This window comes from Mytilus edulis, chromosome 13 (genome assembly GCF_963676685.1).
Source record: "Mytilus edulis chromosome 13, xbMytEdul2.2, whole genome shotgun sequence".
Taxonomy (NCBI): Eukaryota; Metazoa; Mollusca; class Bivalvia; order Mytilida; family Mytilidae; genus Mytilus; species Mytilus edulis.
In genome coordinates, this window is record NC_092356.1 from 374,858 (window position 1) to 391,772 (window position 16,915).

At 31.4% G+C, this 16,915-nt stretch overlaps 1 protein-coding gene across 1 annotated transcript; it reads left to right on the forward strand.

The window, feature by feature from the left end:
- The first annotated feature begins 11,117 nt into the window (after window positions 1-11,117).
- Window positions 11,118-15,762, forward strand: LOC139501471 (uncharacterized). Its single transcript, XM_071290546.1, has 3 exons — window positions 11,118-11,347; window positions 12,724-12,879; window positions 15,380-15,762. The coding sequence occupies exons 1-3, from the start codon at window positions 11,257-11,259 to the stop codon at window positions 15,658-15,660; spliced, it is 528 nt and encodes a 175-aa protein (XP_071146647.1). The 5' UTR covers window positions 11,118-11,256; the 3' UTR covers window positions 15,661-15,762.
- The last annotated feature ends 1,153 nt before the right edge of the window (window positions 15,763-16,915 follow it).

Below are 16,915 nucleotides of genomic sequence, written 5' to 3' on the forward strand. Positions count from 1 at the left end.
CTAATATTAGTTCACCATCTCTGAATATCAACAAAAGGTCTAATCCTGATAGTCCAGATAATCTCCCTGCAACCCAAAAACAAAATACTCGACAGATTAGGCGTCGCAACTCGCAAGGTGACCTTCGAGATATTGAAAAAAAGACTCCAGCGACACGTAAAAACATTACAGATAAGGTCATTGAAGCACTCACTAGTCCAGATGTACTTAATACTATAATTCCAGTATTGGCTGAAAAAATAAGCGAAACATTAACTCCTCTGATTGAAGAGCAGGTGAAAAAATGTATCGCAGCACACGTTGAACCTATTCAAAAGTCTATAGATGAACATGATTTTTCCATAAGGGATCACACAGTAAAAATATGCAAGCTAAGCATACGAATGGAACAAGTAGATAAACGGTTAAAAGATGATAATAAAATGTTGGACGTTTGGGATTCTGAACTGGATGCACTTCACAAAAAAACAAAGGATATGGAAAGTAGGTTAGAAAGCCAAGAGCAGTATTCTCGTCGGACCAGTCTCCGTTTTCACAACATCCAAGTACCAGTTGATGGACACGGTAAAATTCTTCACCCGGTCAATACAGATGACAAAATCCTTAGTATTTGCAACGGCCAACTTGGCCTCAACTTGTCTATTGATGATATCAGTAGGAGTCACGTCATTGGTAAAGCTAAATATGGCAAGTGTCAAGTCATTGTTAGATTTATGTCATATCGTACTAGAGAAATGGTATATACAAACAAAAAATATTTGAAACACAATGAAGATGGTGTTTTCATCACTGAGAATCTTACCAAATTTCGAACAGACCTGACAAAAAAACTATCCCAGATGAAATATAAAAACCAAATACACGCGTACTGGACCGCAGACGGTCGCATATTTGTAAAAAGGGCTGAAAATAGTCGAAAGGAACAGATCAATAGCTTTGAAGACATCTCTGACATGGAACGAGACATTACTTCACCAACCAACCAACAACAATCAGAAGCTGAGAAATAAAATTAATAACTCACAATAATCTAATAAATGGAGAGTTAACTCTTAGAACAAAATTAATAAATTGTGTTTCTGGTTTTCTTTTCTGGTTCAAGCTGTTGAAATAATTGAAATACAATGCATATTGACAATTTTTTTTTTTAATTATTATATATCACAATCATTTTTTTTTTTTCATAATATCAGAGACATATAATACATATTATATGTATCTGATAATATTATAATAGTAAAAAGATTGTATAATCCAAAGAAAAATGTATGTATGTATGTTGGTTTTGATTTTTTTTCTTTTTAAATTTTTTTCGGTTCTTTTTTTTTTTTCGTATATGTTTCTGTTTAATTTATCTAAATAATTGTATTCACCTACATATTACACCATTTATCTTAAACACTCTTTGTTTTCGCTTGTCAAATTGACTTTCCTTTGTACCTTATTTCGTATATCAAAACATATAAAAAAGCCAGGGCTTAAAAGTTCAAGTATTATGAAAAGCGTATTCCCCTTTTTTAAACTAAACCATACAATGTAACAGTAAATATGTTGACCCTCTAAAATAAAAAAGGATAACGTAATCCATGTTTTAAATGCCTTTTTCACACCTAAATGAAATCAATATGTATGAACCACAAAATAATCCAAAGTTAATGATCAATTGTTCGTAAACTAGTTTGTCCGTGTTGATAAATGTACTAAGACTTCCTTTTCTTGTAAATCTTTAGATGCCTCCAGCTTTAAAGATCTATGTAAACAAATTCTTATATACCACACAAAACATACAGTTTACTAATATATACTTGGGGTTCAGACTTGGGGTCTATTTTTTATGTATGATTATAAAAAATATTATTAACAACTATATAATATTAAACATAATCGAAACATATTGATATTTTTTTTTTTTAAACATAATTATCAAAGTAAGAACTGCGTTAATATAAAATATTAAACAATTAATAACATTGTAATCCCTAACGGCCTCACTTGACTATAATTGACATAAGAATTAAGTTATCGTTAAGTAAATTAGGGTGCGTTCGAATAGAAAGTCCTAAACATTGGCGACTTATTGTAGAATTAGAGAAATTTGAATAAAAAAGAATGTCAAAGAGGTAGTAAGTAAATAATGTATATAATGTATATATAGATGTATTTTCGAATTTAGATATTTCGCTGTTATTATATTTATTCTTATTTTTACACTATAGAATATTTTTTTTTTATTGGCTATTCTAAATGCTTCATAAAATATCTGTGATGTTTTCTGTTGTATTGATGTATGATTGATGTCACCCGTTGTATTTGCTATCCGTTGTGCATTGTTAAATTCTAAAATTCTTTTAAATTTTTAAGTTTGTAAAGTTCTATCATCTTATTAATATACATGCAATAACGTGAGTATAACAAAACAAAATTTATATTTTTTTTTTTATTATTTTTGCTATTCTAAAGTTTCAAGTATTCAAATATTTAATAATTTCCCATTTCAGTAACAAATGATTTCTCTCATATCTCAAACCTTGTTTGTTTTGTTTTATATATTTTTATTTTTTTCGTCTTTTTTGGACTTTTCGTCAGTTAAGTGTGATGATGTGTGTGGTTTTGGTGGTGTATATATCTCGTTTTGCTGCCTGATTTTACGTAGTATGATTTCCATGTTAAAACCCAATGGGTAATTGTATAGAACAGTATAGGGCAGCTATCGGGTTATTTAACTTATGTAGTTGCACATTTGGTCTCGGTAGTTTAAACTCACAAACAATTGATAGCTCTATAATAGAAATATTACTTACCAATTTCAGATGTTCGTTTCTCGTCGTCTCTCTGTCACTACTCCAGAGCTTAAATCCGAATATAAATATTGTTTTCCTGCTATATGTTTTAAATTTCATTCTTATTATTGGAAATATTGAAACTAATCCAGGTCCTAGTTCAGATATTATTAATGAGTCTACCTCAAGTATAAAAGAAACTGCCTCACTATCCATATGTAACATAAACATACGCAGTCTAAGACATAAGCTAAATTTTATCCAAAACTTTGCTGATGAATTTGATATAGTAACTATAACTGAAACTCATTTAGATCCAAGTGTTAACATTGACGATTTGCAACTTTGCTCATTTTCGAAGAATATAATCCGAAAGGATCGTAACAGTGCAGGCGGAGGTATTATAATCTATGTAAAAGATGATATATCCATTGCACGAAAAGGTGAACTCGAAAACCATATTGATGAGACAATATGGGTCGAGATTAAAGGTAAAGGTCAATCATTTCTTCTTTGTTGTACATATAGACCTGAGTGGACGGACAATGACTATTGGACACGACTTAATTATTCACTGGGATTAAGTTACCAGCTAAGCGAGAATATTGTTATAACAGGAGATTTGAACTCTGATTTATTTTCCATTCATAATAATAAATTATATGATACATTGAATCTTTTTAATCTAGAAAATGTTATAAATAAACCAACAAGGGTGACTGCACATAGTAGCACATTACTTGACCCGATTATAATCAGCGATACAATTAAATATTCAATTGCCGACGTTCTTAAATTACCGTCTGAAATAAGTGATCACGATGCTTCTGTAATATTTTTAGAATGTCCGATATTTGCAACCAAATCATACAAAAGAGAAATTTGGTTGTACGATAAAGCAGATCTAAATAAATTTTCTTTAGACCTTGATTCTGTCAGTTGGGATGAACTTTTTTCTGATGTTGAGGATGTTGACGAGATGTGCAATATATTTACTCAAAAACTCCTAGACATAGCCAGGCAAAACATTCCAACTCGACATGTTTATATACGAAACAATGACCGACCATGGTTTGACAATGAATTAAGAAGAGAAATTCGTAGAAGAGACCGTTTTCGTAAAAAAGCCTTAAAAACTCAAAAAGATTGCGATATCAATAAATACAAAAAGCAGAGGAACAAAGTAAATAATATGAAAAAAGCTGCAAAAGAAAAATTTGAAAGAAGTTTGGAAAATCTTATATTAAATAACGTGGCTAACCCTAAAACTTATTGGAAAATAATGAAAATGCTTATAAAATCAAATAAAGGTTCTGGTGATTTACCCCCACTTAATAATATTATTCACGATGAAAGCATGGACGATGTAGTGTACGGAGACGACGAGAAATGTAATCTGCTAAATAAATATTTTAGTCTGATTTCTTCCCTAGAGGAGGAAGGTGTTCCTATACCCGAAATTAAGCCAAGAACAAATATTTTTTTAAAAGACTTGGTAATTGAAATAGATGAAATAGTCGATATAATTAAAACTTTAGATCCTAATAAGGCATCTGGTCCAGATGTCATAAGCCATAAAATGTTGAAAATGTGTCCTGAAAAAATAGCAATTCCCTTAAAAATAATATTTAATAAATCCCTACAACAATGCAAATACCCCACCAGCTGGAAGATTGCTAATGTAATAGCATTTTTTAAAAAGGGGGATAGTTCGTTACCATCTAACTATAGGCCAATATCGCTTATAAGTTGTGTAGGGAAAATAATGGAGCGAGTTGTTTATAAACATGTCTTCAATCACCTACACAGAAATAAGTTAATATATGAATACCAGTCTGGTTTTCTGCCAAAATATTCGACAGTTCATCAACTTTTAGAAATTTATAATTCTATATTAAATTCATTAGAAAATAAAGAAATTAGCTGTTTTGTTTTTTGTGACTTTTCTAGAGCATTCGATAAAGTTTGGCATAAAGGATTGATACATAAAATGAAGTCATACGGTGTTGACGGAAATTTATTAAATTGGTTTCAAAGTTACTTAAACAACAGACAACAGCGAGTTGTTATTAAACAATCTTCCTCTGAACTTTGCAGTATTTCAGCTGGTGTCCCACAGGGTTCTGTTTTGGGACCGCTGTTATTTATTATCTATATTAACGATATTGCTGAACACTTGATTTCTTTATGTAGATTATTTGCAGATGATACATCTCTGGGCTACTCTAGTCGTGACACGACACAAATACAATCAGTGATCAGTCACGACCTGAGTGAGCTCAGCGAATGGTCTAAGAAATGGCTGATGTCCTTTAACCCAGCAAAAACAGAAATAATGTTGTTTTCATACATTGAAACTCCAGAAATGAATTTCACTTTCAATGATAAGAGGATTGAAGTTACAGACTTCCACAAACACTTGGGTGTTACATTTAGTAAAGATGCTAAATGGAACACCCATGTGGATAATATCATAAAAAATGTATCTAAACATTTAAATGTACTTAGAAAATTAAAGTACAGGATAAGTAGGAGCAACTTAGAAAAGCTTTACTTGACTTTTATTAGACCGCTTCTCGAATATGCATGTGAAGTTTGGGATAATATGGGTGTGGGTTATTGTAAAAAATTAGAACAGCTTCAGCTTGAGGCAGCCAGAATTGTAACAGGTCTTCCTATTTTTACAAGTAATAGAATTATTTATGATGAGATTGGTTGGGAAACTCTAGCTGAACGAAGAGAAAGAAGGAAATTACAATTATTCTATAATATTCAGCATAATAATGCACCAGCCTATCTTTGCAATTTAATTCCACCAACAATCCAAAGTACAGCTGTTTATCCATTACGTAATGGGAATGATTTAATATACCCTTTTTGTAGACTTTCATTAACCCAAGAGTCCTTCATACCTTCAACAATACGACTGTGGAATAACCTTAATGTGGTGACACGTAACATTGACTCTTTAGGTAAATTTAAAACCGAACTAAAAAATCTTAAATTAAATTCAAAAGCCCAAGTACCAAAACATTATGACTTTGGCAATCGTAAACTCAATATTATATTGACACAACTTAGGTGCTCAGCTTCTTTTTTGAACTATGATCTTAACAGAGTCAACATTATTTCAGATCCGTCTTGTAGTTGTGGTGCTAAGTTCGAAGATTCACGTCACTTCTTTTTTTATTGTCCTAAATATTCGAATATAAGAACCAAATTATTTAATAATCTAAATTGGTTACCAGACAACTCTCTACTAAATTTGAACACCTTAACCTCCGGCGATAAGTCTTTAACTAATGTTGAAAATGAAAGAATTATAAAGAATGTATATGAATTTATTAAAGAGTCTAAGAGGTTTCTAATTGTGTAATGTAACATATTATAAAGTGCAAATACATGCATACTGTGTATTACCACTCACATCACCACACACCACCTTTTCAGAGTTCAAATAATTTATATATATATACATAATGTATTGTTTGTATGCATGCTTTGTAAATATTCTAATGTTATAAATTGTTATGGGAGAAGACTTTATAAGTTTGATTAACTTGTGTCTCATCCCTTTTGCACATTTACGCAAATAAAATATGTTTAAACTAAGTGATTCAGTACTTCTTCTCTTGCACACGATACACTTTTCAAAATTAAAACACATGTGTTGCCTTTTTTATATGGTCATTTTTATAAATTTCCTGTTACAAAACTTTGAAATATTAAAAAAAATAAGGATTTTCCTATCCCAGGAATAGATTACCTTAGTCGTATTTGGCACAACTTTTTGGAATTTTGGTCCTCAATACTCTTCAACTTTGTACTTGTTTGGCTTTATAACTATTTTGATCTGAGCATCACTGATGATTCTTATGTAGACGAAACGAGCGTCTGGCGTAGTGAATTATAATCCTTTGATAACTATTAACTACTAGGATCTAATCGTACAGGACTTCCTAATTCAAACATTTTCCAGATAACCACATGTCCAAATTCTGACTTGGTTCTTAATTTTTGAAATAAATTAAAAGAAAAAAAAAACCATATCAAATAAACATACGAAAATAAGAAATCTTTTAAAAAATACATAAAAACACGACAACCAACACGAAATGGGACCATGAACTAACAAAAAAGATAGAATTAAACAAATTTTAGACATGAAAAATCTATGTGATACGAAATATCATTTATTATAATAGATTAAAATAATAGTATCGGTCCGGTTCAATATTTTTCGAAAGTCAAATTTCAAGAGGAAAACCTGTATCTTTATTTTGTAGTGTATATTTTGTTTCAATGCAAAAGTCAAAATAATGCTTCTGAGATGAAGGATTTTGAAATTGTTGTTTAATACAGGTTTGAAATATCATATAAATGTTGATTATTTTACATTTTGCGAAAAAAATAAATGATGAAATGAATTGAAACGTACTCTATTAATTAAGTGAAAAATACTCGTAGTGTTCAATATTTACAAAAACTCTTCAATAACGGATTAATTTTGCTAAACTTTGTTTGAAATTGTTAAAATAAGGTGTAACAACAATGTTTATAACAACAAAAAGCATATCACGAATGTACTTTAAGAATGTAGGCTTAAAATCTTTTCAAAGTATTTTTTTCTTTAAAATAAGGGAACGAACTTCAAAGTCCATTTTACAAAAATTGCACCGTACGATTTTTTGACGACAAGTCAAAATGTGAAGTGAAACCTTTGAACTACCAATACTGTGATTTACAGCCGTATAGTTCGAATGACGATTAAACTCCTTAAATAAACGACTTTTCCTTACTTGGTCACCGTACTATATGTACAAACATAGCATTAAAGTTCAAATAAGTGTTATAAAAGCAACATAATATAGCATATCGATTTTTGAAAGCGATCCATTTTAACTATAGATGCGATGAATTATCACTGTTAGTGCAGTCATTTCTGATGTGGAATTTTCGAAGATGCGAGGAATTTTTATTGTAGAATTATGTGATAAATGCACTTGAAACAAATGAAAAAACTTAGTTGATGACTTTAGAATTTATGATAAATGTATTTTCAAATTGAAATACAAACTCCTCATTCATTCTTTATCAAATATATAGCTTTTCAAACTTGTAACAAAAACGCTTCTCAAAATGTCATATTGTATTCTTCAAATTACGTTTTTCCTTAATTTAAAAAAAAAATTAAAAGATATTTCTGTATTTTTTTGAAGTCAAAGATTGATATTGCGGAGTTTAAGTGCAGTTTGTGTAAAATAGAGACGAGTACATTTGAGGACGTTATCATCCACGCAATAAATACACTTGCGAACAGAGAAATATGCATCTTGAAACGCAATGGTGACAGAAAAGCTTATAAAAGATTAACTTTCCCCAGTTGTACCCTCAACTGCTTCAATTTCCATATTCTGAAATAGACAGTTTTGGTAGAACAAATGTTCTTGACTCGATTGTTGCTTGCATGATTTTAACTGTATAAGGTGAAACGGTATGTGACATAAATTATCCGCAGTCATTAAAACATGAAATGTAAGGTGTGGGCGAACTTTGTTTGCATTGGTACGTGAAGTAGAGCACCCTTTGATACAAAAAAAATATCCGTAATGAACAGCTCGATACCAGAGGAGGATTTAGGGGGACAGGGGGTTGCCCCCTTTTTGGGAAAACATTTGGTTACTTTTATATGGAATCACTGGAGCGGGCCCCCTCTTAGGTAGTCATTTGACCCCTACTTATATAAAAATTTCTAGATCCGCGATTGGATACTACCACAGAGGTCAAACAATGCACATTTGGGTAATTGTACACAACATGCATGCTACAATTCATGTTTGATGATCTTAGACCCTTTGGACCTCTATGTGGGCTATTTCGGTAACTTGGTAAAAATCCCCAAACTGGATACAAGGTTAGATTCAGCATGTCAAAGAACCCCAAATATCCATAAGGTCTCTTTTGTCTATAAAAATGCATGCATGGGATACATTTGTTATTGAAGGCATGACTGTAACAATAGGATGAAGATAAAAAAATATCTTATTCTAGGGTCTCATTGGGGGGGGGGGGGGGGTTGATCCCTGATCCCGCTTACTGCTTTATCAAATTCCCGTATCCCGCTTATACTATGCAGTTCTCATTTTTTAAAATTTTCCGTGTCCCGCTATACTTTATTTCTCGTTTTCACGACACAATCATTTGACTTTCACGCGTCACGCTTATACCCCAACGCGACCCACTATTCTACTCTTTTCTGACTCATATTAAGCCCATTATAAATATATTAAAAAAGTGTGGTTTTTTTATCCCTTTTTATCCCGTCTCGTTTCGGGTTGAGCCACAGATAGATAAGATGTCATATGTGACAATGAGACAACTTTCAAAACGAGTCACAATTTATAAAAGTATACCTTTATACGTCAAAATACGGTCTTCAACATGGAGTCTTGGATCACACCGAACAGCAAGTTATAAAGGGCCCCAGTGTAAAACCTTTTAAACGGGAAAACCAACGATTCAATCTTTATCAAGATGTACGTAATTAGTGGTGAAGTGTCATGGAAATGGATAAAAAAAAACCAAGAATATGGAAATGGATAAAAAAAACATGGATAAAGATCCCTATACGATTCATAAGAAATTTTAAAAATGGAATACATTTGAAATAAATGTTATTTCTATTGAATTCCTCCGTAAGTTAAATTTTATCAAATCCGTCTCTTACTTTATCTATTGTTTGAGCAAGTCGGCTAAATTAAGGCTTTACAGCTAATTTCCTACTGCATGTAAAGCAAAACTTTGGTTGACTTGATTGCTTAGTTTGTGTAATTGTTTATACAAACTTTGTAAATAAGATTGACATCTTTAAACAATACGTATCGGCATAGTTTAACCTGTATTTATATAATTATTATATTTGAATTAAATTGGGTGTTATCATAATGATTGTACAAAAAAAAAAAAAAAAAGCAAGCACGCTAACTAAAGTCTTGCTTACATGCTTAAAAAAATACGCTGTAATAGATAAGAAAATAAATATATCATACAGTGAAAATGCGCCGCATATACAATACTAATGAATCGCTCTACAGTGAAAATGAAAGAATAGTATCATTATTCGACAGTAAACATGACTCGCATAAAGAAAGCATCATAGTGGAATTCAGTTCAATATGAAGAAACTGAATGACAAAACCTATTCTACGTTATACAACTTTAATAATTGTGTTGAAATGAATATTTTTTCTGCAACAACATCTTACCTGTTAGTTATAAAACACCTGCACGATCTGTTCGTGAAATGTCCTAAATATTCACCTATTTTGGTATATATTTCACAGCTATTTGGATTTAGGCGCGAAAAAAAAAACCCGTTCGCATCTCTTACTTTGTTTTATTAGTATTATGTGTTTCTTAACATATACTTTTTAACTAATTTTCTTCATTTTCTTCAAAAATAAAAAAAAAGTCGTCTGTTTATTCTACATAAAAAATTTCTGGCATATACAGTGAAAATGATATTTTAGGATCCGCACTTTACATACACTGATAAGGATGTACATAGTTCAGGTTAAGGAAATTTTGTCAGATTTGCGGTTTTTGTCCTATGATACAGGGTACACATTTGCCCCATAACTCCGATGTTTCTGTTCATATAATACTGTGCAATAGCCCATAAAATATTTTTTTACTAAAATTCAAACATATTCAAGATTTCCTTTCTATCGTTATGAGATCTAAATAATACCAATGCAACTATAAGGTAAAAGTCCTTTATGTTCTATATGTTGTTCAATTTAAGTTTTAAAGACTGAACAAACGAAAAACAAAAGGTTTTTTGCGACTTGGAGAAAAGTGCAAACTTGAAATGAGTTATCTTAATAAAAATGCCAATTATTAAATAAAAGGGGATGGTAAAATAGCTTTGCACTGACGTTCTCAGGCGTACTAAACATCACCGCACCTATCGAGTTTAATTCAACGTTAGAATAAAGAAATATTCTCGGGATTTTGTAAACATAATCAAAGCAAATATGGACAATACCGTTATTTTTTCTAAACACATGAAGCTGACATCAACATTTTCAGTAAGGGTCTGCAGTTTGAAGTCGTTAATCATCTGATAGGAATAAAAATAATGCACGCTGTACATATTTCATTGGAGTGCTTTTTAACACAAATGCATGTGCAGCAACTCATCCTATAGATGAATGAAAAACTATTTCAGACGGCCAAACAAAAGACAAAAATACAAACTCCACCTTAATTGTGTTTATTGTCTGAAAATATGATATTTTCTATTTTGAAATGAAAGACTGGTTATAAATTCTATTGTACTGTGTCTAGTATCCTAGTCTTTAGTGACGCCAACGGATTACATAAACCAAAAAAAAATTGAAAACGCTCCATTATATATAATGATGAAGACTAAACATTGTCCACGGGAGACAGTTGAACATAGGAAGAGCTAACCATGGAATGTGTAAAGATGATTCTCACTTTAACTCTACTGGTACTGTTAAAGGAAAGCAAGGGAACACCACGATGGACAGATTTATATCCATGTAAGTAATTTACATATTTTTTGTTTACTTTTTACAAATTGTGACTTGGATGGAATATTATCACTCATGCCGCTTCTTCTATTATCGGACTAATTAATGTTTTATTATTGAAATAAGTAGTTTACAATTGATTTAAATGTGAAATAAGTAGTTTACAATTGATTTAAATGTGAAATAAGTAGTTTACAATTGATTTAAATGTCAAATAAGTAGTTTACAATTGATTTAAATGTGAAATAAGTAGTTTACAATTGATTTAAATGTCAAATATTAAGTAGTTTACAATTGATTTAAATGTGAAATAAGTAGTTTACAATTGATTTAAATGTCAAATAAGTAGTTTACAATTGATTTAAATGTGAAATAAGTAGTTTACAATTGATTTAAATGTGAAATAAGTAGTTTACAATTGATTTAAATGTGAAATACTTAAATTTTCAAATATTTTAATTTCATATATTAGTTCTCTTTCAATTTGGGTTCTCAATGCTCTTCGATTTCGTACATAATTCGTCTTTTGGTTCTCAATGCTCTTCGATTTCGTACCTAATTCGTCTGTTGGTTCTCAATGCTCTTCGATTTCGTACATAATTCGTCTTTTGGTTCTCAATGCTCTTCGATTTCGTACATAATTCGTCTTTTGGTTCTCAATGCTCTTCGATTTCGTACATAATTCGTCTTTTTTAATTTTTTTTTTAATTTGGAGATCAGACGTGTATCTGGCGTACAATTCAACCTTTACAATGAGTTATTTTATACTACTATTTGTATGCAAGGATTTGTAAGATATTGATGAATCATGATTTGTGGGTTTGTAATAATGTTGATGTTGATGTACTATTCCTGTTAACTTTTCATTCATAAGAATTAACGTTCTATCTCCTTTATCTAATGACGTTTGTGTGTCTCAGTTGATAAGATTATGTCCCACGTATAAGCAACAAACAATACATCAGTAGGTTTGTGTTGGTGATTACACCAGTTTTTGTATCAAGTTGTTTCTGGACATTTGTTGGTTGTTGGTTAATATTTTTGTCGGATGTTGGATCTTGATGATTTCCAGTTTGTTTGTTTGCATTACTCTATACTGGATCTAGCATGTGATTCCTGGTAACAAAAAAAAAACCACAAAATCAAAAAAATCCGTATGTCAATTGATAACTTACAATAGAATATTAAGATTGATCTAAAAGAGGGACGAAATATACCACAGGGACAGTCAAACTCATAAATCGAAATAAACTGACAACGCCATGGCTAGAAATGAAAAAGACAAACAGACAAACAATAGTACACTTGATACAACATAGAAAAGTAAAGAATACGCAACACGAACCCACAAATCTAATTGTGCAACACGAATCTAATTGTTTTAGCTTGGAATTGGCAACATATAAAAAGAAGTGAAACAGTACAGGGCATTAGAGAGGACAGTTACCAAGGACAGCATACCTTCTCACTGTGTTTAATTAAGTTGGCCATTGAGCTACACCAAATCGGGGAAGCCCAAAGACTTCTTGTTGTAGATCAAAGTAAGTACTACATTCTTACATAATTTACAAATTTAACGAGGCTAGCGTCGCTTTACATCGAGGCAACAGTAGTTCGACCAATCGGGAGTAAGTACTACATTCTTATATAATTTACAAGTTTAACGAGGCTAGCGTCGCTTAACATCGAGACAACAGTAGTTCGACCAATCGGGGAATGTTTATTTGGGGTATGCGACCTTATTTAACTGCAGGTTTTATAATATTTTAATCGATATTGAAGAAAAATGGAATGTTGTTAGCACATATAAAACAGAAAAAGGTGAATACTTTTATTAAAGATAAATTGGATCGGGGTTCTGTGTATTCACATCATTTTGTACAACTCTCTTTATTTATGCCATTTTTGGATTTTCTGTGACCTAAATGGTTCGCGAAAATTAATACTTTATTATATAGTATAGTAATTAATCAATTCTTTAGATAGAAAAAACAACCAATAGCAAAGCATATGCACGTATTTCATAAAATCTAACAAACAAACAAAAACGAATCAGAATTGCAAAGGGCTTTTATGTGAACGGCCGTCTTGTCCACATATGATTTGTTTGTTGCGATTGAATAAATGAAGTTGAAATTAAAACAAAATTATTCAGGAAGGTTGAGACAATGAAAACAAACACCGAAATCTAGTTTCAAATATGGCTGATCAGTCTGTACCTACGTGTAGGAAAGGACATATAGTTTAATCGAACAGAAATTGTATAATTTTTATTTTAGAAAATGATAACGGATCTTAACATCCAATTTCAAGTTTAGGCAAATAAATTCAAACCCTAATTAATACCGTACAAAGATTTAAAATCTTGGTTTTTGAGATTTTGGTTGACAAATCAATAAATGAAATTGATAATTTGCTTGTTTGTCTTTACTGATCATAACATCTCTGTAAACATTAAACCGATATTTATATTTGATTAAGCTTGTATGAAATAAAATACAGAAATATTGTTTGAAAATTTCTTGAGAATTCATATAAGCATGATAAGGCAAAGATTGTCCTGATAAAGAACATGGTAGTTGTTTTTCTTCATTTACATTTGTCATTTCGGGGCTTTTTAAAGCTGGCTATGCGATATTGGTTTTGGTCATTGTGAAGGCTGTACGGTGACCTATAGTTGTTCATTCCGGTGTCATTTGGTCTTTTGTAGACATTTCATAAGCATTTATTTCACACCCTCTTCAATGCGGCCATTTTATTTGCCTTCTTACGTGTGAAAAATTAAAAAGAATTCTTATACGGCAATGGTTGTCCTAAATAAATAAAAAAAAAATAATTAATATCAGTTCATTATTTTTCTGGTATAGATACATGTATTAGTTTTCAAATGAAAGATGTTAGTAAAAAAAGTATAACAAAAAACAAATTCATGCAAACTGACAATAAAAGGCTGTCAATTGGTTTAATTTAAGATTTAAATTATTTAATTAGCAAAACAGTGAAATTTATATTTTACACCTCAGTAATCACACTGGTTCAAACTAGATTTTCATTAGTATAAACTCTTGCATTAAATTTACTCACTATATTATTTCGCTCTTTTTATTGGATATAAACTTTTCCTTTGTTGTTAATTGTTTATTTATACTATTGCAAAGTGTTTTCTTTACATTTTTGAATTTGATATAACGTTGAAATTATCCACCCTCCCTCCCTTGTTAATTTTTTTTTTTTTTTCCTTTTATAAATTCATAGTGGCGGATGTTTGCCAAAAAAATTGGTTATATATCTATGTTTATGTATTTTCATTTGTGTATTTAATTGTTTAGGATATATTGTATTTTGTAATATATTGAAAAAATATTTATATCAGGCAATACAAATTATACCTATTGACTTCCTTTTATTTCACCCACTTGATAATTATCGAAACAAGTTAAAACCACTGCCATGTAACTGACTTGGTACGGACAATTTCAGAAGAAAACGGTATATCCGGTTTATTGATCATTTGTCTAATATACTTCATATGCATCCTCAATTCTAAACTGTTGTTAAGGTAATGATCGTCTTTTGGGTGCTTTTCTATGACCCCGCCCGGGCGTTAAGGGTTACTCTTGACCATGTGTCCGTCTGTTTTTCCGTCCAATTTTTGTATCTGAACTTGGATTTGCGTCATAAAAATTTAAAAACAAATCATACCCAATGACAAAACCCATCACAAGAAGACAGAGATATCATTTGTGAGTCATTTACCGTTCTAGAAATATGCTCCTTTATTATAGCTTGGACACATCAAAGCTTGCTCCAGAAGGGTATTTAGTCGTATCCTCAAAATTCTTCGTCTTGTTTTCAGATTTATTTTTAAATCAAGGCATGTATCCTTTGATATTCATTCGTTTGAACAGTTATATAAATATTGCTAGAGTATTTTGGGACTACAGATATATATATATTCAATGCCAATATCCCAAGAAATAAATGATTAAAAATAGAAGTAAAATAATCTTAAATAACTGAAGTATTATTTCCTTTTTTCAGACGGCATTTTGAATAAAGAATCTGAGACTACAGGAAACCCAATTACTGTAGTGGTTTCCGGAATAGATCATAGTACTCCTGTAACAATCACAGGACTGGGTGCCTTTTCTACATCTCGACTCACAAAACAAGTTGTGATGATACCAGGTAGTGAAACGTGTGCCAAAGCCACCATTACGTCACCCGAACTGTTGCTGCTTGGTTTTAATATAACTAAACAGATCAAAGTAACAGTACCGACACCCTACGAGCAGATTGATATGGCTCAAGCGGTGATGTAACTGGTGAACCATAAAAGGAGAAACATTCAGATAAAGACTAAAAGAAAGATAAGACAACTGGAAGTTAGCCTATTTCAACAATATAATTAATAAAAAATAAAGTTCAGCAAATAAAATTATATCTTGTTGGTTTATTTGTGTTAAAATATTCAAAGTTGAACAAAAAGCGATACTTGTCTATCATGAGGCTTTGAATGTGGGGTTATTCAATAAGAGTAATCTTAAATTTTTAATGCCATTTTTCTCTATTCTTAATGAATTCCGCCTATTTTTCTCTATTCTTTACTTGTTTTGACCCTTAATTCTGCACATTATTCTGTATTATGTAAACTCCATCCAGACCCTCAATTATTCAGTTCGATTGTCATATCTATGCACATTGATGTGCAATGCTACAGTGGTCCATCAAAACTAACATTGAAAAACAAATTTCATACAACAACATTACACATACATAATTGTAGACAGACATGAATGATATATACCTTAACAAAGACGACTCAGTATTTATTAAAATGAAACCAACCAAAACCATATTAAAATCAGAACCATCAGCAGTAAAGATTTCGGTTCCAATTCTCTAAATTAGAGGGCATACTAATTTATATATCCTTCCGTAACACAACAGCACAACTCATGTAATGTAATGTGTTCTAGAATGGATTCGTCTACATCAGTAACGGCTCTCTGTCGTTCGTAACATAACGTAGGTGCTGTAGATCGGTCAACATCAGAAATGGCTCTGTTCCATTGTTTATAAGAAGAGGCTATAATTACTAATTTTTAGCTGTCCGTCTGTCTGTTACATAACTCAAGTGCTCTAGAAGGGTAGGCAGTAATTGTTTCTATTTTACGGATCTAAAGTATAGGGCATACTTGTTTTTAGTTGTCCGTCCGTCCGTCCACAATATAAATTAGGTGAGGTAGAACGGTAGGTAGTAACTGTTTCTGTTCCCCTTCTCTAAATAAGAGGGCATACTCATTTTCAACTGTCTGTTCGTCGTTCCGTACACCCCTCATGTGCTCTACAAAGATCGGCAGAAGCTGATTCTATTCCAGGGTTTTCTAAAGTAGAGGTCACACTAATTTACATATATAGATATAGGAAGATGTGGTATGAGTGTCAATGAGACAACTCTCCATCCAAGTCACAATTATAAAAGTAAACCATTATAGGTTAAAGTACGGTTTTCAAAACGGAGCCTAAGCTCACACCGAACAGCAAGCTATAAAGGGGCCCCAAAAATTACTAGCG

Coding starts and splice junctions, on each gene's coding strand:
- LOC139501471 (XM_071290546.1), top strand. CDS start 11,257: ATGGAATGTGTAAAGATGATTCTCACTTTAACTCTACTGGTACTGTTA. Junction 11,348..12,723: donor ATGGACAGATTTATATCCAT/GTAAGTAATTTA, acceptor TAATTGTTTTAG/CTTGGAATTGGCAACATATA. Junction 12,880..15,379: donor ACTTCTTGTTGTAGATCAAA/GTAAGTACTACA, acceptor TCCTTTTTTCAG/ACGGCATTTTGAATAAAGAA.